Source organism: Cervus elaphus, chromosome 6, assembly GCF_910594005.1.
Source record: "Cervus elaphus chromosome 6, mCerEla1.1, whole genome shotgun sequence".
NCBI classification, from domain to species: Eukaryota; Metazoa; Chordata; class Mammalia; order Artiodactyla; family Cervidae; genus Cervus; species Cervus elaphus.
In genome coordinates, this window is record NC_057820.1 from 27,731,628 (window position 1) to 27,759,574 (window position 27,947).

The following is a 27,947-nucleotide window of genomic DNA, read 5'->3' on the forward strand; positions in this document are numbered from 1 at the left end:
AAGTGGGCTCTTATTTATTTTCTTATTTTATTTTAATGTATATGTAAATCAGTGTTCAGTGACTCTACTACTACTGGAGAAGTGTATCCCAAATATACTAATTTTGGAATAGTTTAGTCTTTATTAAGAATTGTACTATTTTAGCTGGATTTTACCCTCTTTAAGACCATAAAAAATACAGAGCAAAGAAATTTTTATTAGGCTTCAGGATCATGTATGGAAGAGAATAATTATGATGACTATATATTTCTTATTTTATGTATAATCTGTATTCAAAGAACTAAGAACACATACTGTGTTTCTCTGGGCTTGTTTGAAAGATATGGTGTAAACTATTAAGAATTACTCAATCAGTGTTATAAAATTATCTTAGATTCAAATTACTCTTTTTCTATATTTACCTTTTTATGTGTGACCTTTTGATATTATCTTGAAATTCAGATTACCAGTGATTGACATTCAGTGATAAGTGGAGGGTAATTTTCAGAACAACTAAAAAAAAGTAATAAATTGTGATAGTGATGACATAGGAGGATGGGAGTGTTAAAATTCAAGATATCCAAATTCTGTAGTTGCTAACATTCTCATTTTTTAAGTTATGTTTACTCTTTAAGACTGACTCTTTTTCCTGTCCCTACTTTGCATAATCTTTCATTTGATATGTTGATCAAATGATTGATAATTCCTAATTGGTTTCTTTATGTTTGTTGTCCTGTCTGTTTAAAACCATCTTTCACGTGGCCTCTGTCTTTCTAAAACATTATTTTAATGCTTAAACCCTTCAGAAGCTACCATATAAACTGTGGACTTCTCCACACAATACTGAAAGACTCCATCTTCTTTAAGCATTATTCTTTTTACTATTTTCATTTGGAATTGTTTTTTCCTTCCTCTCTACAGTCTCTATTAGTATCTGTTTAGTACTGTTTTCCAGTCTGGTTTGATACAGTTAGCTATTTGTACATAGAGTTGCCTTTATAGTTGCCTTTTTTATATAATATTCGTGGGAGGCATTGATTATTTAAAAAATCATTTTGTATTACCATTCTCCCTTGGTTGTCCCACTACTTTGCACATAGTATGTAATTGGCAGTGAATATTTGTTAAATTGAATGGAATTTGTAAATATGATGTCTAGTTAATCAGAATATACTATATCCTTATTCTTTGGCTTCCCTGGTGACTCAGATGGTAAAGAATCTGCCTACAATGCTGGAGACCTGGGTTCGAATCCTGACTTGGGAAGTTCCCTGGAGAAGGGAATGGCAACCCACTCCAATGTTCTTGCCTGGAGAATTTCATGGACAAAAGGGCCTGGTGGGCTATACAGTCCATGGGATCACGAAGAGTCAGGCACCACTGAGGGACTAACACTTTCACTTTCACGTTATGCTTTGGTGTGAATACTAGTTTATTACACTATAAAATGGACTGCTGTTCTCTAATATAGCAGTGATAATATATTTGTTCTGAAGAGGAGTTAGTTTGAAATGTTATGCTAATGTTCACAATTGGTCCAGATGACCCTTTATTTCCATATTTTCACATGACTTTGTGTTTTGAGTATTCAAGGACTCGGACTTACATTAATAGCATTAACAAATTCGTCCACCTCTGACCATTGTTAAAAAGACTTTGGCTTTTATTGTTAAGCATTTGTGTTCAGTTTATTTTGAGGAAAAAGTAAAAAAATACTTTGTTAATTGGATAGTATTACTGTTGAGTGATTTTTTTTTTAAATAAAAGCAACATGTGTAGTAAAGCATCACCCTGAAATTTTTAAAACTAAAAGGATTTAGTGTACACAAAAGTATAAAGACTCATGAAATAAAACCTCTGTAAATCTCCTTTTCAGATTTAGCATTATCAAGAATTTGCTACACAACTTTTGTTTTCCTGAAATACTTTATGGCAAATTCCTAACAGTATTTGTGTATACTCCCAACATGCATCTCTAAAATATTAAGAGCAGTTTCTTATCTAACCAGAGTGATTCCTTTATACTATTTAATACCCAACTCATGTTCAGATTTCTTCATTTGCCTTGAAAATTTCAAGTAAGGTCTGTATTATTTTGCTGGTTATGTCTCTAGACTGTCTCTAGTTTAGAGCAGTTCTTCCCTTTTACTGTCTTTCTCTCTCTTTTAAAACATATTCTGTATTTTAGCTGTTTCTGTTTGCTTCTGTTTAACTCAGTGGTTCTCAGCTTCCCATCCCTAGAATTTTTTGTTTTTGTTATTTCCTCCAAGGGGACAGTGGCACTGTCTGCAGATGCTTTTGGTGTTGCAGCCTTGATAGGGTTGCTGTTGGCACCTAGTGGGTAGAGGCCAGGGATGCTGCTAAACATCCTGAAGCGTGTAGGGCACTTCCAGCAACAGAGAATTCTCTGGCTCATAATGTCAGCAATGCCAAGATTGAAAAGCCCCAATTTCAGTTGTTCCACATACTTGCCTTAGTAATTTTTATACACTAGAAGTTAATTCAAGGAGGCAACAGTACTTCAGAGGAGGTACTGTATATTTTATGTTACATAAATTAGGGGCATATAATGTTCAGTTGTCTTACTTTTTGTAATTAAACATTGGGTTCAGGTGATGGCAGCTTTATCCCTTAAGTACAGAATTTAAAGTTAGCTTTTCTAGAGCAAAGCGAAACAGCAGCCTCTTTTACTAGTGGAAAGAATATTGGAACTTATTAATTGTATAACTGATCTCTTTTTGTTAGATGTTTAGAAAATTGCTGTTTAAATACAGATCCTGTGCTTCTGTTTTCTCATTTGTAGCAATAAACTGAACCTGGTGATTTCTAAGACTTGTGCATTTTGTTCTTTGCATTAGACAAGAATTTGATGCACACACACCATTTTATAAAATATCCAGCTAGTCAAAACTGCACATCCAAAGTAGTTTAGATATAATTTAAATTGTCATGCTTTGAATATCGATAACTTTGACAGATTATTTTCTTTAGGGAAGAATGAATTTAATAAAGACATTCATTTCCTTCTGTCTCTCCCCTCTTCATAAAAGTTATTTATACATTTCATCTAAGGAGTTTCAGAATATTTATGTGAATTTATTATTCAAACCATTTTTAATGTTCCAGAACTTAGCTGTGATTGAAAATGAATTTTTTCTATAGAAATACTGTGATAAAAATGAGTCAGGTTTGAATCTAGCCTAATTGTATTTTGGTTTTTAATCTGAGTTTCCTTAGCTAAGGACATGTTAAGGAGGTTCATGCCTAGGTGCATGCCTGTATCTTAGTTGACCTTTGAATAAAGAGTTACTTATTTTTGTATTTTTGTGACTGCATCTCCTTAAATCTACATGTTCTATAATGTCGTTCAACAATCTTTTCAGGTAGGAAGAGGAATTGGTGTTAAAGGAAGGAGTTGTCTTCTACTTCCTCTTCAGAACTCCTATGACTCTTTCTCTCTCTCTCTTTTTACCTTATGCACTTCTACTCTGTATTACTGTTACTGTATATTTTCATTCTCACATTAAAGAAGTAAGTTCCTAGATACAAGGCTTAATTTTACATAGCTGATATTGGTAAACAGCAGTATCTCTCACTCAAAAACAGTAATAAAAGTGTGTTTAATATATCAATGAATATAGCATTTTGCCATACCTGCTACCCAATTAATACTTGACTTTTCTATATCTAGAAAATATACCTTTAAATAACTACCTCCCCCTTCTCCAAATACACTACAACCTTTTAGAATCTGAAAAGAAAGGAGCCTCAAATCATCTCTTATTCATTCAAGAATTATTTGAGTCCTCACAATGAGATAGGCATCATTCTGGTGGCTCCATACCAGTTCTCCAAACAAATTCCCCATTTCCATGGAGTTTAGATAGACCAAAAAAAAAAAAAAAAATATATATATATATATATATATACACACACACACACACACACACACACACATATATATATAATTAGTCATGTGAAAAATTTATGACAAAGTTATGCAGAATAAGCATTTAGAGATGGATGAGATAACTTGCTTAGCTCTCATAGGTAGCAAATGAAGCAGTAATGGTACCTAGGTCTTTAGATCCTGATGGTATCCTTGAAATTAGTTTCTTCTTCATAAATTGGGAGGTAGGGCAGGATATAATAGATATCCATTCCTGTTCTTTTCTTTCATTGTATGCCTTTTAAAAAAATCTTCATAGAGCATTTCATAGGCATTTGAATCTACTGTTTTTTGAAATACCAGGTTCTTCACGTAGTAAAAATAGTGGGGGTTTCCCAGGCGGCTTCAGTGGTTAAGAATCCACCTGCCAACCAAAAGTCGAGGCTGGATCCCTGGGTTGGGAAGATCCTTTGGAGGAGAAAATGGCAACCCCCTCCAGTATTCTTGCCTGGGAAAATCCCATGAACAGAGGAGGCTGAAGGGCTACAAGTCCATGGGTCACAAGAGTCAGACATAACTTAGCGACTATACAACAACAACAACAACAAATAGTGGGCTTTGAAAATCAATGTAAGAGCTTTCGAAAACATTGATTTAGCTATTTGGCTGTGTGGAGTATTAGTTGCAGCATATGGGCTCTTCATTGTGGCACACGGGCTTCTCTCTAGTTGCGGCGTATGGACCCAGTAGTTCTGGTGGTTAGGGCTTAGGTACTCCCCCGTCTTAGATACGTGGACTCTTAGTTCCCCAACCAGGGATTGAGTCCCTTGCATTGGAAGGTGGGATTTTTAACCACTGGACCACCAGGGAAATCCCTGTAGGAACTTTTATGGATGGAAATTTTCTTGGGATCCAGTGGTTAGTACTCCTGGCTTTCCCTGCTGAGTGTGCAGATTCAATTCCTAGACCGAGGAATTAAGATCCTTCAAGTTGCCTAGCCAAAAAAAAGAACTTTTATGGAATTGATTTAATTAAACATATTTCTGCACTTAGTATGCCTCATGAAAAGATTGAGGTGTATTTTTCTTAGTAAATTTTCACCAAACTTAGTTAAGATGCGGTGTGGCGTTAAGGGGACCTTATATCAGGAAATTGCTTTTGATTGAGATTTAATACCTTCTATGGTCTAATTTGTAACTTTCTGACTTTTCCTATAGTAAATCCTATATTTTAGCATGTAGAAATTTTATGCTTGTCTACCAATACTGTATTTCTTCTTCTCCTTTTTTCTTATACCAATTAGTTATTTTGGTCAAAATCCCTTTATTTATTTTTTTTTTTTGCTTGCATTGTCTCCTTTGAACAGTTTTAGTACCTTTGCTTTGTACTTTTGGTTTGGCAGTCTGCACTGCTGTTTGGCTCAGGTGGTAAAGAATCTGCCTGCAATGCAGGAGACCCAGGTTTGATCCCTGGGTCACAAAGATCCCCTGGAAGAGGGAATGGCTACCCACTTCAGTATTCTTGCCTAGAGAATTCCATGGACAGAGTGTCGCCGAGTCAGACACAACTGAGTGACTAACACACTTTCACTACTCTTTGATACTTTTTGTTTTCTAAAATGTTAATTTGAAATATTTAATTTTTATCTGTTCATTTTACCTATGTACATTTTTTTCATGGTTATTTACTCTTTTTTTTTCCTTTTTGTCTTCTATTGTACTGAAAACCTGTAGATACTTTAACAGAGAAAATATCATTGGGATGCAATGTTTATTATAAAGACTCATATTCTGAACCATGGTTAAAGATAGAAAGACATAGTTTTTGCCACTATAGTGCCATTATAGTTTTTTGAATCACATAATTCTATGACCAAACCATGGTGAAAAGTCCACTTCCTAATATATAACACTTAGGCTTTCACGGCTCCCTTTAGAAATAATTTAAAGTTTATTAAAAAAAATTGTTTTTTTTAAATCTCCTACCCATCATAGCAGTTGTTTTAGATTTTTTTAAAGTTAATATACAGTAAAGTTCTGGAAAGTTTTCAAAGAATTAGTGATTATTTTCAGACTATTCTCTGTGTATTTATATTTGAAATATTAGAAATATGAAATATTATTTCACATTAAACTGCATTAGCTTAAGGGAAATTTTGAAAGAAACATTATCGCCCCCAAATTTAACATTCAGTATTAAATATGTATAGATTAAAAATAGGATTTATGTCTGATTGCTAAACAGGTGACTTTGAAAGATGGAATGGAATACAGAATTTCTGATGTTATGTTGGTTAAGAATTTATTTCATTTTAGTTATTACAGTGTTAAAAGTACTTTAAACTTGTGAAATAAATTTTACCCAATCATGCTAGTGATATTTTATATAATAACTATCACCTTTTAATCAGCAAACTAAAAAAAAAATGCATCTTTCTACCTATTCATAAGTAGCACTATGACAAGGGATGTCTAAATAAAACTTTTCCCTTAAAAGTCTTAAGAGCTGCTGTTTCTAATTCTTTATATTTCTTTTCATTGAGTCTAGTATATGTTACTGTATCAGTGGTTCTCATTGTATGATCTGCAGTCCTCTCAAGTTCTCAGAAATCATTTCAGAATGTTCAAAAGGTCAAAATCATTTTCATCACTATACTAGTGTGTCACTTGCCTTTTCACTGGGTTGATGTGTTTGCACATGATACGAAAGCAATGGTAGATAAGGCCGTGGCATCAAACTGTGCTAGTGTTGCTGTATTTGTCATCGCCGTATACTCAGCTATAAAATTAAAAAGCCAGTTTCACCTGAAGAATAATCTCGATAAACCAGTAAATATTAATTTTTTGACATCTCCATATATGATTACATATCCTTTGAATGCTACCATGTGATAAAATGGGAAGTACACATAGAGCACTACCACTGACAGACACACTATGTCTGTCAAACTTAAGACATTTGGCAAGTGTTCTCAAAAATGATCAAAGTGAGCCTATCACTTTAAGGAAAACAGTCAGTATTTGTTATTAGTGATAAAATTAAGCTTACAGGCACAAATTAGAATTTCGGAAAAATTTTATCTGCCTGAGCTTCACAGCTTTGCAGTACTTAAAAACTTTTGTAATGAAACCAGTAGTGATATTAATGATGTGATCTCTGATATTGTTGGAGAAGGAAATGGCAACCCACTCCAGTATTCTTGCCTGGAGAATCCCATGGCCAGAGAAGCCTGGCAGGCTACAGTCCATGGGGTCGCAAAGTCGGACACGACTGAAGTGACTAACACTTTGATATTGTAGTTTGATTTTGAATTCGATAAATATTAGTAAATATAACCCCTAAGGGAAGTCTTTGGGAGCAGCATAGTACTTTACAGGTATATAAGGGTGTCCTGAGAACAGCTGATTTAAGTCTTCTAGCGAAGTCAAACATTTCTATTAACATCATAACCTCCCTCATCTGCTACCCTTCCCCCATGAAAATAGACAAACACCTATGATTTCAGTAAGGAAAACAAATAGATTACATACGATATGAATAATACATTCTTAAAATATTCTACAAATTTAATTTTCTACTTTGAACTGTGGGCTTATATATTCCATTGAAATTATTTAGGATTGCATTGTATTTATCATTGATACTGACGTTAAAATATTTTTCTCTCTTCTTCCTTTTTCTTCTGTTTGTTTCTCTTCCCACTTTCCTTTTCTCCTTTCATTTCTCCCTTCCTTCCATTTTTGGTATTTGTTTTCTAGGTGGAGTCTTTCATTTTGGATCAAGATGATTTGGAAAATCCAATGCTGGAAACGGCTTCCAAGTTACTTTTGTCAGGTACTGCTGATGGTGCAGACCTCAGGACAGTAGATCCAGAAACACAAGCCAGACTGGAAGCTTTATTAGAAGCTGCAGGTAAGTCTGCAAACTCTGCATACATAATAAGCCTACCTAATTTTCCAAAGTTCATATGACTCTTAAAATTTCTAGTTATTATAAATGTATGATCTTAGATATTTAGTATAAGACTATTCATAAGAGTTAAGGATTACTTTCTGGAGAATTACATGGAACATTTCATGAAAGCACATTTTCATTGCCAGAATACAATTGACAGGTTACTGTAAACCTTATAAACAGAGACTTCATATATGGTCAGTTTATATTCATCTTGAATTCCATTTTTGCAAGCTCATCCACTTTATAAAATGTATTTATATCTCCATATTAATACTCACAGCTCTTTCTGTCTTTCATAGAAATGCACAGAACGGTGAAAATTTTGATTTATTCTATGTGCATGTTTTCTGCTGAGACGATGCTCTCTGCCTTCTTGTGTCAGCTCTCATAATCAAGTGTCCTTTCCACAATCTACTTCGGGTTACATTTTCTACATTTTTGTGCCTTTTGTTGGTAATTTCACTGTTTAAAATGGCTCCCGAGTATAATGCTGAAGTGCTTTCTAGTGTTCTAAATGTGAGCAGGCTGTGATGTGCCTTGAGGAGAAAATAGGTGTATTAGATAAGCCTTTTCAGCTTGAGTTACAGTGCTGTTACCTGCGTGTTCAGTGTTAAAGAATCAAGTATAATATATTAAAAACACATATGAAACAAGCTTATGTATTGACTGGTTGATGCAGATGCTCAGGCCAGTCTTCCAGGCACCTAGCCCTGTATCTCCTCTTGGAGGAGTGGTTCAGTATTCATTGATTGAGTGTTCCCAGTGACTTTACAGAACATAATTACCATGAATAATAAGAATTGACTATGTATAATTCCTTCCACTTTTAGGGTCATACACTGTTTTTAAAACCTTGTAAAGTGAGGGAAATGAAAATTGTGAAATCATTTAAAAATATGTCATAAGAGTAACAGGGAATGATTCTCCTGAAGATGAAGAGACTTGAATTGAATACAAGAGAGCTGTTTGTTTTCTCTTGTCCGAAGAGGCAAAACCAGGTTTAAAGATGCTACATGAAAGTAGATTTCAGCTGAAAGGAGCTATCTTTGGAGATAGAATTCCTTTTTTAGAATGCTAATAGTTGCTTTGTTTTTCTCATCTTTGTGTTTATTCCCATTTTTTCCCAATTTCTTTATAGTAGCTAACAATCAAGATATCAGCTAAGCTGAGTTCTTATCTGTAGGCTATAGAAGAAAATTCACTTCCAAGTTTATGTTGGTAGCGGAATTCAGTTCCTTGGAATTATGGGACTGAGATCTTGATATTCGTAGACTATCAACTGGAACTGCTCTCCTGCATAGCAAACCTGTTTGAGACTGTCCACATTTCCTTCATCTTCATATCAGCATGGCATGTAGAATCCTTGTGCTTTGAATTTCTGACTTCTTTTCTCCAACAAGCTGTAGAAATTTCTTTGCTCTTCCTGGGGTCATGTTTGATAGGGTCAGGCCCACCCAGATAACCTTGTTATCTTCAGGTCAGCTATTCCATGGGAAAAGTGAAAGTTGCTCAGTAATGTTGACTCTTTGCAACCCCATGGACTATACAGTTCATGGAATTCTCCAGGTCAGAATACTGGAGTGGGTAGCCTTTCCCTTCTCCAGGGGATCTTCCCAACCAGGGATTGAACCCAGGTCTCCCGCATTGGAGGTGGATTCTTTACCAGCTGAGCCACAAGAGAAGCCCAAGAATATTGGAGTGGGTAGCCTATCCTTTCTCCAGTGGATCTTCCCAATTCAGGAATCAAACTGGGGTCTCTTGCATTGCAGGCGGATTCTTTACCAACTGAGGTATCAGGGAAGCTAATCATGAGGATAAAAATCTGTCAAATTCACAGTCCCAAAGATTATATATAGTGTGTACACCAGAGCTGGGTATTCTTGGGAATATTTTAGAATCCCTAGTATACCAATAATTGTCTGTCCACAGACAATTGTCCACTCCACAGAAGCCACTCCATTTCTTTGAAACCCCAAATGTCAAATATCTTTAAGTCTTTTCTCTGTGGCTGTTTAATTTCTTGCCTGTTTTTGTCTAGGCTTCCCTGGTGTCTTAGATGGTAAAGAATCTGCCTGCAATGCAGGAGACCTGAGTTTGATCCCTGGGTCGGGAAGATCCCCTGGAGAAGGGAATGGCAACCCACTCTTGTATTCTTGCCTGGAGAATCCCATGGACAGAGGAGTCTGGTGGGCTACAGTCCAAGAGTCAGACATGACTGAGCGACAAACACGCAACACACACACATTTTTGCCTAATGAAATAGAAATGCTGGCTGCCAGCTTTTTGAGAGCTAAGAGTAGAAAAGGGGCCAAGGATCTCACTGTTTATCATGCATATGCTCATCTGACCCTCATTTTCAATTTAGTATTCTCTCTTCTTCATCTATACTTGATGTGTCCTAGCCCAGGGTCTTTCTGGTTTAGTTTGTTTAGAGAACCGTCATCTGCTGTGCAGTTTGTGGATGGAGTCTTAAATGTCTAAATGCTCCTCATAGGTGTTCAGCCAGTCTCTCTGTTTTCTAACCCAAACCTCACCCTTATACCTGGAACCTGTATATAGCCTACAGGGCCAATCACCTTGTTTCTCTTGATTATCTATGGTTCTGCTTGCTTTGTTTTGCCAGGTCAGTTACATCTCCTCTTTACTTTGTATTCATTAATATTATCTTTGATTTATAAATTTCTTCTAGTTTTATCAAAGATGAAGTTCCTATTATATTTTAGTTTTCCTTGAGTAAGTTCTAAGAAGAAAAAGAGCAGAAATAATTGTCTTAAAATAATCTTGAAATAAGAAATCTAATCTTTTAATTCACCTCTCCTCTGAAGTTATATGGTTCTGTTGTTCAATTGATTAAATGTCCTAACTTGAAAAAAATAATCTGGTCATGCATCTTTTATTTGATCTCAACTGATTAATATCTAATAATTGAATAAGACTAGTGAAAAAGATCACAATAATCCAGAATGGTGAGATTAATTTTCAATCACTATTTATTTGAAAAGTTGCTATATATTTCTTAGGTTACTTCCTAGTTATTTTTATAAAATAGGTATCTTATGAAGATTCAAGAAGTTCATAAAAATTTAATATAGAATATTTTGTTTTCAATGTTATTTCTTCTTAAAACGGGAATTACTTTCTACTGATCCAGATGTATTCTCTTGTTTAACGGTTCTGTTGCTGTCATTGACAAACAGTTGTTAGATAGCCAGTGAGAGCTGGCTAAAATGTTAGCGCTAATTCTCCCATGTGAGAATGCATCTGTAAGCTTGGTCTTAATAATGTTAGGATATTTAACTAACCACAGATGTCTTATTGACTAATACTACTATAGCAGGTTTAGACTATAGCTGGCTTTTTATATTAGTAGTAGGAATTACACAGTAGGTATCTGTCTTATCAAACCAAGACTGTTTTTATTCTTTGTACATCTACATTTAGCAGACACTAAATTTGATTGCTCCTTACATTTGTTACATCTAAAATCAGAAAGGCTTCTTGCCAGATTTATTCCATAAGATGTTATATTTCATATCTTGAACTTTTCAGAAAGAAAAGCAAATCCATGTAAACTTTTTATAAACTTCAAACACAAACTTATATGATATTCTTGAGCCCTTCCACTATTAAAAGAAATCTGCCCAAATATGTTTATTATCATCATTTGGGAGATCCTTTTGGTCTTTGTCTTAGTTAAATAGTTTGTTTTAAAACTTATATTTGAATCATTTAGGGGTCTTCTTTAAAAATGTAGCTTATCAGTTTGTAACTTTGGGTTCTGAGATTCTCCATTTCTAACAAACTCCCCAATGACAGTAATGCTTTTTGTTTATGAACCATGTGTTAAGTAGTGGGGTTCCTTAATATCCCTTATAACATTACATATTTTATCTTCAAGTTAGAACAAAGGTTCTTAAATCCTGGTTGTACATCAGCATCTTCTTAGAGTTTTTAAAATATGTAGATCCCTAGGCCTCACTTTCATCTGAATTAATATCTTTAGATACAGGAGAGCTCAACATCTGAACTCTTGAAAGGCTTCACTGATGGGCAGCCTGTATTAAGCACCACTGAGTTAGAATAGTAACTAAGTTAGAGATCAGCTTGCTTTATAGTAATATCTAGAATAGCAACAAGTTATATCTCATGTACATGCTAACTAACCATTTCTGCTTTTGAAGTTTTTTTTAAAAATTTGCTGTTCTAAATGTCTTTTTTAGACATGATACTTTTAGACATGATTTTGGGTGTGTGTATTAAGTTGTAGTTGTAATTTGAAGCAAATAGATACTCATAGGTAGGTTATCTTTTATGTAGCCTGTAATGTCTTTTCAGGCCATTTTTTGGTCACAAGTGGTAGTAGCCCAACTAAATATTCTTAAGCTAAAGTGGCTATATACCAAAAGTATGGGGTTGGTGCTAGCTTCTGGCACTGCTAGAATCAATGAATCAAATATAACTTTATCAGTAATATCTCCTTTGTATTTCTCTGCTCTCCTCTATGTTGACTTATTTTGGGTAGTCTTTTTCTCCTTGTGATGATAAAAGTGGCTAAATAGTGCTTGGCAATTTGGCAACCTTTAAACATAGGTTCTTCTTCTAATGTATAGCAAACCTCTATGGATACCTAGTTGTTCCAGCATATACCAGCGACCCATTTCTAGAACCAGAGAGTCACAGAGTTGAGCATGTATGGACCACATAGAAGGAGTAAGATTATTAGACAGTTGGAGAACCGTGCTTTCCCAAAAGATTCTGGCCAGGCAGTATATCTGTCCAGTATATCATTTGGAAGTTAACATAAACAGTTAAGTAACTTGAATTTTGCTTTGTTTCTCCTTTTGGGTATATCCAAATTGGTGTGAAAATAATATAATAGGAATAGGCAAATTATCTACGGCTGATGGTAAAGCCTTTGCAGATCCTGAAGTGCTTCGGAGGTTGACGTCATCTGTTAGTTGTGCGTTGGATGAAGCTGCTGCTGCACTTACTCGTATGAGAGCTGAAAGCACAGCAAATGCAGGGCAGTCGGACAAGTAAGTATACTTCTACTGTGATCAGTATAAAAATATTGTTTTAAAGATAATAAAAATAGCTAACATTTACTGAGCGTATATTTTGTGCCTGATACTGTACTAAATAACCACTTTACATTTGATACCTTGTTTATACTCCAAAAAACCTTAGGTATAGATTTTATTTTTATTCCCATTTTATTTATGAAAAACTGAAAAGAAATAACTTAATCAAGATCAAATAAATAACAAGTAGCAGAGCCAGAACACCCCTATCTGACTATAAAACTGACTTCTTGCCAATATGTTATAAAAGACCTTTTGCTGATTTCGATTTTGTTTTATTATTTTTTTTTAATGTTTTCCTGACAAAGAAGTCAATGATTTCTAATTAGTCATATCATTTTCTACTTCATGTGCATGAGAAAAAAAAAAAAGTGAAAGTTGCTCAGTCATGTCCCAGTCTTTGTTATCCCGTGAACTGTAGCCCACCAGGATCTTCTTTCCATGGATTTCTCCAGGCAGGAATACTGGAGTGGGTTGCCATTACCTTCTCCAGGGGTCTTTCCGACCCAGGGATGGAACCCTGATCTACATTGCAGGCAGTTTCTTTATGGTCTGAGCCACCAGGGAAGCCCGCTTCATGTGTATGGTGGTGGTGGTGGTTTAGTCGCTAAGTCGTGTCCGACTCTTGCAACCCCACGGACTATAGCCCGCCAGGCTCCTCTGTCCGTAGGATTCTCCAGGCAAGAATACTGGAGTGGGTTGCCCTTTCCTTCTCCATTCATGTGCATAGTTCTGACCATTTTGAAGGGATGGTTTTTATTTGTTTTTGAATGTTCAAAAATTTTGTAGATCTAGTTTCCATAACTTGAATGTGATTGTGTTCGAAGGATGTTATCTTTCTATGTCCTATAGTTCCTTTTATATAATACTTCACATTTAGTAAGAACTCAGTAAATATTTTGTGACTTGGCCTTTTAAGTTTTTCTAATGATGTTATGCAGTAAAAAAAATCACATCATCTTGTATATAAAACAATTATGGATAGTATAGTTAAAAATATAATGCCAGGGAAGCAGCTGGAAAAGAACCATTAATAACATGTTACTGTCTTGATTCCTCAAAGACTTCTTTTTTTCCCTTTAATTAAAAAGAAGCCATTAAGCCATTTTATTTACAGTTGACCCTTGAACAACACAGGCCTGACTGCACAGGCCCATTTATACACAGGTTTTTTTTTCTTCTTTGTTTTTTTTGGCTGCTCTGCGGAGCTTGTGGGATCTCAGTTCCCTGACTCGGGATTAAACCCGGGCCCCAGCAGTGAGAGCCAAATCCTAACCTCTAGACTCCCAGGGAACTCCCAGCACAGGATTTTTTTGATAATAAGTACTATACTGCTGCACAGTCTGTGGTTGGTTGAATATATAGATACAGAAACACAGATATAGAGGAACGGTAGATACAGAGGAACTACATATATGGAGGGCTTACTGTTAAGTTATTTGCAGATTTTCAACTGAGTGGAGTGTGGTTACCCCTGACCCCCATGTTGTTCAGGGGTCAACTGCATTTTAGCCATTGCCTTTAAACAGTTGAGGAAATAGGAATATTCTTTTGTGTATGAATTTAGAGAATAAAAAATAACATTGAAGAATTGTCTTTTGTATAATAGTATTTCTAAGACTGAAGGAGAGGTTATATAATATTAACAAGAGTGAATTTGCTGTTTCTCATAACTCTTGCCTTCATTCATCTAAGTTTTAATTAATTTATTTTACCATCCTTCTCATTGATTGACTCTAGTTAACCTCAGGTTCTGTTCCTTAGTTACCATTCAGTTTTACTAGCCAGCCAACCATCTCATCCTCTGTCATCCCCTTCTCCTCCTGCCTTCAGTTTTTCCCAGCATCAGGGTCTTTTCCAGTAAGTCGGCTCTTCGCATCAGGTAGCCAAAGTATTGGAGTTTCAGCTTCAGCATCAGTCCTTCCAATGAATATTCGGGACTGATTTCTTTTAGAATTGACTCGTTTGATCTTGCAGTCCAAGGGACTCTCAAGAGTCTTCTCCAGCATCATAGTTATTTATAAGATTAGTCCAAAGTACGTGCTCAAAACTTTCCTGTCTCATTTCCCTTTACTTAATTGAAAAACCCAGATAAGCCTTTATAATTAGTGAAAGTTTTACCCATTTCATTAAATTTTATAAAATTTTTCTAATGGCTGAGCTGTGCAAACAGAAGTATAGTTGTAACTCAAATTTTTCTTCATGTGATTTTCTATGCAATTTTATGTTTTAAATTTTGGGGTTTTTTTCACCTACAAATAGTAAATAAAACTGTCTTTCAGTTACATGACTGAAAACAGTATGTAATGTTGATAATTTTAATTGAGTGACTTTTATATGTAGATTTTAAAAACTCAGCCTTCCCTGGTGGCTCAGACGGTAAAGAATCTGCCTGCAATGAGGGAAACCCGGGTTCATTTCCTGGGTTGGGAATGGCTACCCACTCCACTCAGTGAACTGAATAATTTTATTTTCTTTTTGTTATGAGTCATATTGAAATAATCATTCCTATTTAGTGCTACTGTCCAGATTAACTTCAAAAATCAATACTTAATGCCAGGCGATATTTTATTTTCTTACATCCTGATGTCATAATATTCTTCTCCTAATAGCCGCAGTTTGGCAGAAGCCTGTTCAGAAGGAGATGTAAATGCTGTGCGAAAGTTACTCATTGAAGGGCGAAGTGTAAATGAACATACCGAGGAAGGGGAGAGCCTTCTTTGTTTAGCTTGTTCTGCTGGATATTATGAGCTTGCACAGGTTTGTATTATCAAAATAAAGCTCACAGGTTTTTTTTGTTTGTTTTGTCAGAATTTGGCCTGGGTATTAAGGAAATAATAAAATGAAATCAACTATCAGGCTCATTTCAAGAAATAGTTTTGTTAGATTTTTTTTTTGTTTATTGGCTTTTTTCTGTAATATGACTAGGTAGGGTTAATGTAAATGTATGTTCAAGAAATTTTGATGAATATATAATTTTCTAATATCCTTTAAACTTCTTCTTTTGTAAGGTTTTGTTGGCAATGCATGCGAATGTGGAAGATAGGGGGATCAAAGGTGACATTACACCCTTAATGGCTGCTGCTAATGGAGGACATGTCAAAATTGTGAAGTTGCTGCTAGCTCATAAAGCTGATGTCAATGCACAGTCTTCAACAGGTTATACATACCTCTTTTTCAGTATTTAAATCTTAACACCCTCTGTTAGTAATTAATTCAGATGAAAGTGCTCATTAGTGTTGCTTTTGCAGTTATCAGTATTGCAGATTTGTGTACGTCTGTGCATTAGGCTTAATGTATATACAGTGTGTTTTGAATGAAATATCTCCTGTTTTGTGTATGAGGGCTATCTTGGCCTTCGTTCTTTTATATTAAACACTGACTGGGTTAGAAGGACCATTTTCTTAGAAATAAAGAAGTATGGGCTACTCCTCCCAAACCCAGGTTTTCTATTTATCAGGGAAAAAGGGAAGGGAAGATAGGGAGAAGAACAAGAAGGATATGCGGCAGAAGGTAGGTCTGTCCTTGTCTAGTGTTACTAAATTGTGGCCTAGAAGAAAACAAAGACATTATGCTCCACAAGAGACAGAATGTCAATCTAAATCAATTTTTTTTTTTCTTTCAAACTTGGGCATAGATGAATTTGTATCAAAGCTATAAAATATATGAAAATATATTTCGTGCATTTCCTTCATGCAAGATTTTCAAATTTATTAAGTATTTTAAATAATTTTAAAGGTCTGTAGGTTCTGATTTGAGGAGGTTTTAGGAATCCTTATTTTACCCAGAGGTTAACTTTTCCCCCCCTCTTAACATGGGAAATTTTTATCATTAAGAGGGAATGTTTTTGAAATTATTTTAACTTTAACTGCCAGTTAATTGATGTTTAAAGATGTAGTAAAAGCAACATGTGATTAAAAGGACCAGTATGAGGTATATCTATATATGATGAATAATTGCAATCTAAAGAAAAAATACACTTTGGGAAACATTTCCCAGATTAAAGTTAGAATGAATGTGACTTTTTTCTCATGAGAAAAGTTTGTTTCAGAATTGCTCAGTTCTTTTATAACTCTACAGTTGTGATAAGTGTATATGATTTTCCTCATGTGTTTAACCCTGATTTTGAAATGGAAAAAATAGGGAGTTGGTTTCAGTAAGATAAAATGTAATAAAGAAAATAATTATATGTATAAGTGTAAGAGCTAAATTTATTAAAGTTTTATAGTCTCCTATGTCAGTTTTCTCTTTGATACTAAATAAACCTGTTTTATTTTGCTATTTTATCTGAATGTCTATTTTTCTTCATTAAAATAGGCAATACAGCACTTACATATGCTTGTGCTGGAGGGTATGTAGATGTTGTAAAGGTGCTCTTGGAATCCGGTGCTAGTATTGAGGACCATAATGAAAATGGTCATACTCCTCTTATGGAAGCTGGAAGTGCTGGACATGTGGAAGTAGCCAGATTGCTGCTAGAAAATGGGGCTGGCATTAATACGCATTCCAATGAATTTAAAGAGAGTGCCCTTACATTAGCTTGTTACAAAGGTACAGTAAAAAAATTTTTTTTTTAAATGAGGTTTTTAAACTCATGAAATGACAGTTTATGTAGTATGGTTATTCACTTAAAAAATAAAAGATGGTAATAGTATGTAGTATATTATAAATAAAAGTAAAGTATTTCAGAGGTTAAAAGTTTTAGTATGTAAAGTTTATATAATTTAAAAAATATTCAGTATTATAAATATTGTAAATGAAAAATAGTAACTGATCCAGTTTTATCAGAAACATAATTTTAATATGCATTGTACTTTTTAATGTTTATGCTTGTGTTTTGCCTGGTTTACACAAAAGAATCCTATTGAATTCAGAAGTATTTAGCCTGTAAATTTAAAGTAAATGCAGTGGAAGCTAAAATGATTTATTAACAAGAAGGTATGTAAGCTGTTTCTCATGAAGAAGTAGAAAAATGGAAGAGAAAGGGAGGATATATGGGAAAAAAAATTATAAGTGGTGTGGAGGGAGTTTGTATTCAAAAGAACAATTTTTTAGAGTATCATCAACTCGTGTTATATAGGAAGAGCTGGTTGAAATTGAATCTACCTGCCCAGATACAGTTGTACAAAGGGGTTAGTAACATAGTCTTCTAAGTGACATCAGTCAACCTGAAAATATTGATAACAGAATAAAATATCTTATTTTGGGGGTGAAGATAATTATCTGAATAAATACTTAATCTTCAGCTAGCTAATGACTTAGATTTTTCAGAATCAATCTTTATGACAGATAAATGTGTATAAATGAAGAAACTTTTCAAAAAGAAATTCTCATGAAATATTATATGTACATAGCCATTCAGTTCAATGTTTTCTACCATCGGCAGCTGTGTCTTGTTTCTTTCGTAAGATAAGTGATACATTTTTGACCCAGAGGCATCAAGAAAAAGCTCTTGAAAGGCAAAGTACAAAATTTAAGGAAGCACTCACTCTCAGTGGCTGAAGCTTCACATCCACTAGCTTGTGAGTGAATGTCTCCTTAAATTTAGCACCCAGGACTTTGATTTCCTCACTGTTGTGTTGGCCCCAAGGTTGTTTTTCTATTTCAGAGCAGCCAAAGTTTTGTTAGGTCTTTTGGAATAATTTCACTTAAAAACATGGCTAAAATAATCCTTATACAAATAAATGACTAAAATTTAAGTTAAATGTTAAAATAGGCTCCGGAGGACTTTTGATTATCTGGTGTTACAGATAATTCAGATTAAGGGTGTTTAGGAAGCCCAGCTGAGGTCTCTTAGTTCTCCACTTCTGTTTGGTAGTTTAGCAGAGGTTGATCTTCATTGTGAGGAGAGGAATTAAGCCTCGGGGCAGCCTCTAGGGCAGGCTGATTGGGTGGCTTTCTCTCTCACCTTTTCACAAACTTTTCACAAAGTTTGAAAGAGAAACTGGCTCCATTTTATCACTGAAAGCCAACTGGCCAGTGAGCATTGAGATGGGGTTATATATAACTACTCTTCCCTCTCTGCTTTGCTTGTAGCCCCATCCTGCTGAGGTTAGGGCTTGCAGGCTTTTATTAAAGAAACTGGATAAAGAACTGAGCTCCTGGAGAACATTTCTGCTACTTCCAAGGATCTGTACACACTCTTAACTTGGCTGTATTTCTCGTGAGTCTCCTAGGATACAAATTGACATGGAGGAGATGGGGAAGGGCTAGAATTCAGGCCAAGACTAAACATAGATGTGGATCTTTGGGAAGGGAGAATGACAGAGAGGAAGGAAGTATAATTTGTTAGCAAAAACAAGGTATGGCAGATACAACACTTACTCACCAAAGTTAATTTAGTTTTAACTATGATTCCGCTATCCAGTCCTTCACTCCATTCCAAGTCGATTGAGAATTGACTGCAGCTAATTCCAGATAAAGTAGGGGGAGAAATTAGTAACTTTTCTATTGTTTCTTACATGGTATGGGAAGTCCTTTTAAAAATATAATTGGTAATGTTTGTAACTACTTATAAGGTATTCATTATGTGAATTGAAGATTATGGTTTATTTGAAACTATGTAAATATATATATGTGTATATCTGTATATACATTAATATCTAAATGGATAAATATAAATGGTGGTGTTTCAAGGATATTTTGACATATACAGTTTCCACCTTACAAACGGCTTGTTCCTAAAACATCTGTGAGTTTGTTATTGAAACTTAAAGCTCATTGCCTCATAAAAATAACTTCATTGGTGATTTTTCATCCTAGGCTGCAGTTCACAAAAGCTAGTTTAGTCTATAGTATAAATAACTGTGACATGCCTGGGCTTAACAAGGTTGTGGAGGGGATATTCCAGGTGCTGCATTTTAGTGCCAACCTTGTTCACCTGCAGCGAGGATTCTAGTAGCAGCATTTTCTGGGGCAAAAGGGTAAGGAGTAGAACAGCACAGATTACTTGTATAATTTGTGTTGGGCCGTCAAGGGTGGCTTGTAGCTGATTTTAGTATTCTGCTGATATATTTATTACTGTAAGTTAAATACATGTTTTCAAAATATTATAACTACTTTTTTGGAGTAATAAAATATTTTAAGTAATCTTATAAATTTTTGGTTTAGGACATCTAGAGATGGTGCGATTTCTTTTGGAAGCAGGCGCAGATCAAGAGCATAAAACAGATGAAATGCACACTGCTTTAATGGAGGCTTGCATGGTAAGATTGGTGAAATACTTAAAGTTTATATATTGGGTAGAGCCAGAGCCAGTGGATAATGAGTGCCATTTCCCTGTGTTCAAAGATTCTGTTTATCTTGACTTACCGTGGATCAGAACCTTAGCTATCTGAGTTATCAGTCATTTTCAGAGCCAGTTGAACAACATTAACTTTCATCAGAGTGCTTTCTGAAGCTTTGTAGCACAACCTTCATTTTCTTGGTCTCACATAACTATACTGGTTTTATATAATTGGTGCAAAAATGACTTTCTGACAGATTGATCAAGGATGTTAAAGATGAGATCATAATCCACAAGAGTATGTACATAATACAAAGTAAACATGTTCATAAAACCCATAATTTAAAATTTATGAAAAATTTGAAATTAGAATATTGTTTGTGTTACATAATTCTTCCTCTGTTGTGGTCTTTTCTCAACCCTGAATTCCTTTTTTTAAGAACTTTAGTTTGTTCTTGAGAATGTATAATAATAGTACTCTTAAACTTTTGCATTTCAGTCTGTGACTTGTGGCACAGAAATGTATCATAATAACTTTATAGACAGATTTATGAGAAAACATACCAAAGATAAAATGACCCCAAATTAATTTGGTTTCTTGTCTCAACTTCCCTTCAGAGAATGATTATTGAAAGGATGTTAAATTGTAATTAGTAATTTAAAAAATATTAAGTAGCCATTTAAGCCATTTTTGTTTTTCTTATTGCCATACCAGTGTTAAATCATTCTTTTAAACAAACAGGTTTTCTTGGAGGGTTTAGAGTTCCCCACCTGTTAAAATGAGGATAATATCCTTCTTTAGGGTTGTTTTGAGTATTAAATGACAAAATGTGTGTAAAATGCTCAGTAATATCCCCATGATAAGGAACTTAAAACAGTCTTGTGACCCCCACTAGAGAAACAACCTATGTGTAGATTAAATAATTAAAATGGAATATTCTGTGGGCCTACTCTGCATGCAATGGAATTAAATGTTATAAGCAAATGAAAGATATTAGTAGGGGCCATAGGTTTAGAGACTTGCTAAGAGACTGAGGTTTTAAACTGGACTTTGAAGGAAATGTAAGAGTTGACTGCTTATGGAGGAAGAAAAGTCTGAGCTAAAGGAACAGCATGGTAACAGCAAGTAAGTAAAATAGTCTTAAAACCATTAACGTTGTGTAATATGGCAAGTACCAAGGTAAAAATGGGCATACATGTTTGAAAGAAGATGAAATATCTGTGAGGTAATGAAGAAGGAAAAAGTATATCAAAAGAAGAAAGAATGGAAAAGTGAGCCGTGGAGTTGCCAGTAGTTTGGGAAAGGGAGGAAGGCTGTGGGAAAGGGAGACTGATAAAGGAGACAGAAGATAATTAACTGAGAACTTCTTTTTATTAATTTTCACTGGCATTTGATTGTGAACAACAAAGGAAGTACCATGTGTATTGTGTTCCCCTTTCACTAATATATCATGCTGAATTCCCCCACTCTAAAAAGCATTACATTTTTCTTTTTCTACCTAATCAAAAATTTGCTTGTCCTTAAGGTTCCTATGAAAATCCTACTTTCCCCTTTCTAAACTTTATCCTTTTAGCATTTAAGCTTATACTATGCAGTATTGATGTTATCTCATAGTAATCTCTTGTTTTGTGTATTTAACTGTGTTTTTTTCCTGTTGGTAAATACATTTTTTGATTGGAAGTATTTTTCTACATATTTTATATCCTCAGTCTCTACCACGACAATAAATACTAAAGGAGTTGAAATAGGTCAACTTGCTTACTCAACTCTTAAATGTAGATTGATTAATTCTTATTTGGATTGAGATCAGTGAACTTCATTGTCTAACAGTTGAGAAGTATTTTTGACGATTTTTTTAATGGTGCTGATTCACTTTTTTAATTGCATTGTAATCAGGATGGCCATGTCGAAGTAGCTAGGTTGCTTCTTGACAGTGGTGCCCAAGTGAACATGCCTGCTGATTCATTTGAATCGCCGTTGACTTTGGCTGCATGTGGTGGGCACGTGGAACTTGCAGCTTTGCTTATTGAGAGAGGAGCTAGCCTGGAAGAAGTCAATGATGAAGGCTATACGCCACTGATGGAAGCCGCTCGTGAAGGACATGAAGAAATGGTGGCTTTACTTTTAGGCCAAGGTAACCAATACCAATCAAGATACTAAGGCATAAATCTGTAACATGTAAGATGATAATTTATAAAGTTGAATTTAATTATTTCATCTTTCCAGTAGATTCATAATGAGGTGCTAAAGTATTTGCTCTGAAAATAACACCATACTGTGCTAAATAAAATTAAATATACTTTAATATTTAAGACCTTTCAGAGCCTTTGTGTGCTATGCGAATAAAAACAGAAAGAACTAGGGGGTGGGTAGGGTTGTAGGTTATATATTTCTAACTTTCTGTGCCTTACAAATTATCATCTCTATTAGTATTGTGAGAGTTTATAGATACATACAAAGCTTTTAGGACATTTTTGTCATATTGTGCCAGTTAAGTGTTAGCTGTGGTGATGGTGATAGTAGTGATGATAATGTTGTGATCTTGGACAGGTTAATTAATCTCATTTCCTTAGCTGCAAAAATGGAGCTAATAAAAATATGTAAAATGCATTAAATATTGCCTGACAAATAGCATGTTAAATATTATATGTTATTTTCATCAGCATCTTTACCATCATTATTTTGGATCTTTATAACAAGGGACTATGTTTTATTTTTCCTAAGTCCTTAAATCACATGACTTGTATCAACACCTTCTGGCTGAATCTTATTCCAGCAGTGTATATCAAATATGGACTCATAGATGTGGTTTTGATAGTTTTCTTTATTTTTAACTGCCTCTTGAAGTAAGGGGAGAGGCACTTTATAATTTAATAAAGTAATATAAATGTTCATTTTTGAAATATAATTTATTAGGCAATAACCATTCTTTGCTTATCTCTGGAATAAGTTAATGACTTTCTTTAAATATATTTTAGGAGCAAATATCAATGCACAGACAGAAGAAACTCAAGAAACTGCCTTGACTTTGGCTTGCTGTGGAGGCTTTCTGGAAGTGGCAGACTTTTTAATTAAGGCAGGAGCTGATATAGAACTGGGGTGTTCTACCCCTTTAATGGAAGCTGCTCAAGAGGGTCATTTGGAGTTAGTTAAATACTTATTAGCTGCAGGTAGGCATTTTTGCATTTGGGAGGTGGTTTTTTTTTTTTGCATGATTTATATAAGTAAAAGTGTTACAATGCAAATAACTTTTTTCCTGATGTATGATGCACTGAATGTGTATAGAAAAATAATAAGATACGTTTTTGTGTGTATTCTGAGTAAATAATTGACCTTATTGCTGTTCAAAGTATCTGCAGTTTTAATTTTAAGCAGTAGTCTGTTTCTAGTTTTTTTCTTTTTTGCTTTTAAACATGCAGACAATATTCTCTATTTCTCGAAATGAATAAGGCTGTTTGGTGTAATCTGAGGCGATATGGCTTCTCTAAAAGAAATTTCAGTGTCCACATTTGTGTCTTATGATTCTTTTGTTAAGGCTGTGTGTCTAACACCACTGCAGGAGCTAATGTTCATGCAACAACAGCAACAGGGGATACAGCACTAACGTATGCCTGTGAAAATGGTCATACCGATGTAGCCGATGTCTTACTTCAGGCAGGAGCAGATCTGGTAAGCCATGGCACTTTCTAAATCTTAAAGCTAAGACAAGAAATTAACTTAAAATCCTGTGGAGCCTGTAGACAAAAGGTATTTCTTTACTTCTAATTTTATGTTCACCTTTTCACCATTGTTTATTTGTTTAGTCATACTTTTTCCCTACGCTGTTTTGTGTCCATTCTTATTTCCTCGTTAGCAGCAATATCCAGTCAACAACCCCTTTCCCCCTACAAAAAAAGGGAAAATTTTGTGTTTGATATGTTAATAATTGATGGTAATAATTAGTACAAATTTTCTTGTAGGTACTTAACTATTTTTAGAAGTTTCTTTGATTTGTCATAAAAAGGCACATATTGCTTAGGGGCATTTCACTGTAGTTTAGGAAATAAATTGTACCTGTACTATTCAAAGCATTAATAAATAAAGGAGTTAAAAAGATAAGTAATATTTTCTCTCAGATACCTTTTTTTTTTTAAGATTTATTTATTTAATTTTTTGGCTGTGCTGCGTCGTCTTCTAGTTATGCTGCTTGGGCTTTTTCTAGTTATGGCAAGTGGGGGGATGCTCTCTAGATGCAGTACGTGGCCTTCTCATTGCAGTGGCTTCTCTTGTTGTGGAGCACAGGCTCAGGGGTGCACAGGCCTCAGTAATTGTGGCTCCCTGGGCTCTAGAGTGCAAACTGGGTAGTTCTGGTGCAGGGGTTTCGTTGTTCTATGGCATGGAGGATCTTCCCAGACCAGGGATCAAACTCCTGTCTCCTGTAACAGGCAGGTGGGTTTTTTGCCACTGATCCACCAGGGCAGTCCCGTCAGATGACTTTTAGTGAGAAGGGTGAAATACTGAGGTCATTCTCAGGGAAAGGGTAAACAGCTCAGAGGGGGTGAAGACGTCATCTGAGATGTTATGTTTGGGGCTGGATAAGGTTTAGAAAGGTAGATACCGTAATGTTGTAACAAAAGAGGTACCTCCAGTTGGAAAAATTAGTATGAGTACAGACAGAGAGGGAAAAATGAAGCGATTCGGCGGGGGGTGGGGGAGGCATTCTTCCAGTTTAGCCTGTGTGGGAGTAAGAAAAGTAGGTTTTAGGTAAACCGTGAACACCTGTGTGCTTTCATGTAGCAGTTCATAGTTTATGACAGAAATTCACACAGACAGAAACAAGCTCCTCAATTAACTGGTTTCTTAAAATTTATTTAACTTCTCATTTGTGAAAGGAAAAGGTTAAATTAGATTACTGTTGTGGTCTCTTTCAGCTCTGTGTTGGTACAACTCTTGAAGAGCTTACAATGCATGTTATATTCTAGCTAGTTATGTGCCTGTTTCTCTTATTAGGTTTTGACCTACTTCAGCTTAGGGGCTATATTTACAGTGTTTACCACAGTGACTGTGAAACATGGCAGCAATGTAATCTTGCTTAGTTAATTGCAGTTAAAACAACTTAGTGTGTGACTTAAGAGAAAAATCATCAGATGTAAGTGTAAAAAGATTGACATATAAAATGCTTTATAAAAGGTAGTTTTCTCAAACCTTTATACTGTAAGACCTGAAAATTTTTCCTGTGCTGATATTCTGAATCACAAGAATGCAATTGGTTCTTCATTCTTTTGAAACCCAGAAATCTGTAGTAATATCTTGTCGTTAGTAGTATTAAAAAGATATTTAAATTATCACTGTATGTGTAAGGTAAAATAGAAATAATGAGAAGTATATAAGAGAGAGTGGTGTACTTTAGAAATTCATACAGATAAGATAAAAACTTATGAAAAGAAAATTACTTGTAGTGGATGGAGATAATGTTGATTGTTTGGAGAGGGCTATGCTAGAGTGCCATTCATCGCTCAAATTCCACAATCCCTTTGGTAGAGAGAGAAGGAAGAATTAGCCAGATGGATTCAGATAAGGGCACAGCAATCACTGAATATAATTTCAGTTCTTAATATATTTCCAAAGAGCATGCTTCTAATTGGAGATAGTTTAAACAATGTATTCCTTGATTTACTTCAGAGCATGTTATTTAATATATTTAGATTCCAAAATTAGTCCAATTCTTTTCATTTTGATTTCATGAAAAAGAATAATTGTTCACTAGAAATTAAATACCAAGTAAGTCTGTATTTTTTAAACAGGAGCATGAATCTGAAGGTGGAAGAACTCCTTTAATGAAAGCTGCACGAGCTGGCCATGTTTGTACTGTTCAGTTCCTAATTAGTAAAGGTAGGTTTGTGTAAGGCAGTGACTTTTTTTTCCCAGAGATGTCTATTCCCTGCCCTTGGGTATTAAGAGATTTAGAGGTAAAGGACATTTTGTGGGTATCATGTGATGGAGGAATGCTATTGAGATTTTTGTGAGTGGGTAGTTGATAAATACCCTGCAACACAGAACCATTCCATGAAGAGTTGTCATACTGGGTAACACACTTGTTGAGTAACATTTCAATAAAGAAAAATTTCTCTATGTAAATGAGGGCTTAGATTGCTTGAAGTCTGTTCTGTTCATGTAATAATTTATCTTGAAACCTGGATTTTTGTGCCAAGTTTCTGCCACTGATTAATTTGAAGGCAAGACACTTTTCTCCTTTATTTATATTTCCCTGGGCCTAGGTTTCCTTCTTTGTAAAATATAAAGACGTAATCATAAATATAACACAGCCCACCCAAAAAAAGCTAAAAATTGAAATGGAAAAAATATGCCAAAAATGCATTTTTATTCATGGTCATTTATTCTGTTTGAAAACCAATATCCTAATTAACAAAAGTAGCATATTATTACTTTCTTTAAATTATCTCTTAGGTATTTACTATATGAGTTCAAGTTGAAACTTTTTCATGAACTTCAGTATAGGAGATTAGAGATTTTACTTTTGATTCAGCATTGATAAAGAGATACTATGTAGACGATATACAATTAAAAAGGCAATATATGCCATTTCTTTTTTACCAAAACTACTGAAGTTTGTTGATAAGTCAGAAATAATGTATTGGTCAAATTATTTTAGGCAATTTAAACATTTATTTGTGTTACATGTTTATGCATAACACATGATATTCAAGAATGAAATTATTTTCAGCTATTATCTCCTCTCTTCCTTTGTTTAATTAATGAATCTGATTCCAGTTTCTTCCTGCTATTTTTTCCATTTCCCACATGCCTCGCACAGTGCTGCAAATCAGGGATGAGAATTTTACTACTATTACTTCCTATTTTTTGTTAATTTCTTCCATTATTTGGCCCGTAGAGGGCAGTGTGATTTATTTATTTATTGGTTTTTAGTCATCTTGCCCACTGAAGATAGAAAAATTTAGATAAAACTTTATATTTTACTTTTATAAAACAGTGATTATATTACGAGTAATATATACTTTTATCCTTAATTTTTAATGTTGCATACTTAAACGTTTATGGATGAAATTATATGTTTGGGATTTATTTTAGAATAATTCAAGATGGGAGAGGAGAATGGATGTGGGTATATGTGAAATGAGATTGGCCATGTTTATAATCATTGAAGCTGGGTAATGAATATGTGGGGCTTCATCATCCTGTTCTCTCTACTTTTTGATTTTGAAGTCTACCATAATTTAAGAAACAACATTCTATTAACATAATTTTTCTTGGGTTGTCTGTTTTAGGAGCAAATGTGAATAGAACCACAGCTAATAACGACCACACTGTCCTGTCCCTGGCCTGTGCAGGGGGCCATCTGGCAGTGGTGGAACTGCTTCTGGCTCATGGGGCAGATCCTACTCACCGTTTAAAAGTATGTCACTCAAATGTTTCAGGTAGCATTGTGAATTAATCTTCACTCTTGAGCATAACACGTTATCTACAAGTTCAACTTGTATTGACATTCTGAATGTGTTCATTTTCTGTTTTTAGAGGAAAGTATTCTTTACTAAAATTGAAACTGTAATGTATTTGGGACCTGTTGGCTTTATCTTCCTTAATGGTTCTGTAAATTAATTTGCAAAACTGTTTTTTCCCTTTCCATATTCACTCTTTTAGGATGGCTCGACTATGTTGATAGAAGCAGCAAAAGGTGGTCATACAAGCGTTGTTTGCTATCTTTTGGACTATCCTAATAATTTGCTTTCAGCCCCTCCACCAGATGTCACTCAATTAACCCCCCCATCCCACGATTTAAATAGGGTAAGATTCTAA

The 27,947-nt window shown here is 34.7% G+C and overlaps 1 protein-coding gene across 11 annotated transcripts in view; it reads left to right on the forward strand.

The window, feature by feature from the left end:
• ANKRD17 (ankyrin repeat domain 17) overlaps nt 1–27,947 on the forward strand; it is a 162,440-nt gene that overhangs the window by 70,957 nt on the left and 63,536 nt on the right. For 7 of the 11 annotated variants that reach the window (XM_043906495.1, XM_043906500.1, XM_043906496.1 and 4 more), the window contains exons 2-13: nt 7,627–7,780; nt 12,705–12,861; nt 15,519–15,666; nt 15,918–16,065; nt 17,224–17,457; nt 20,017–20,111; nt 22,029–22,266; nt 23,111–23,302; nt 23,668–23,801; nt 25,916–26,003; nt 27,419–27,546; nt 27,792–27,935. In XM_043906495.1, coding sequence (XP_043762430.1) covers nt 7,627–7,780; nt 12,705–12,861; nt 15,519–15,666; nt 15,918–16,065; nt 17,224–17,457; nt 20,017–20,111; nt 22,029–22,266; nt 23,111–23,302; nt 23,668–23,801; nt 25,916–26,003; nt 27,419–27,546; nt 27,792–27,935 — 1,860 coding nt within the window. The remainder of the gene's footprint in view (nt 1–7,626; nt 7,781–12,704; nt 12,862–15,518; nt 15,667–15,917; nt 16,066–17,223; nt 17,458–20,016; nt 20,112–22,028; nt 22,267–23,110; nt 23,303–23,667; nt 23,802–25,915; nt 26,004–27,418; nt 27,547–27,791; nt 27,936–27,947) is intronic. The other 4 variants (XM_043906498.1, XM_043906499.1, XM_043906506.1 and 1 more) reach the window with 1 other exon arrangement.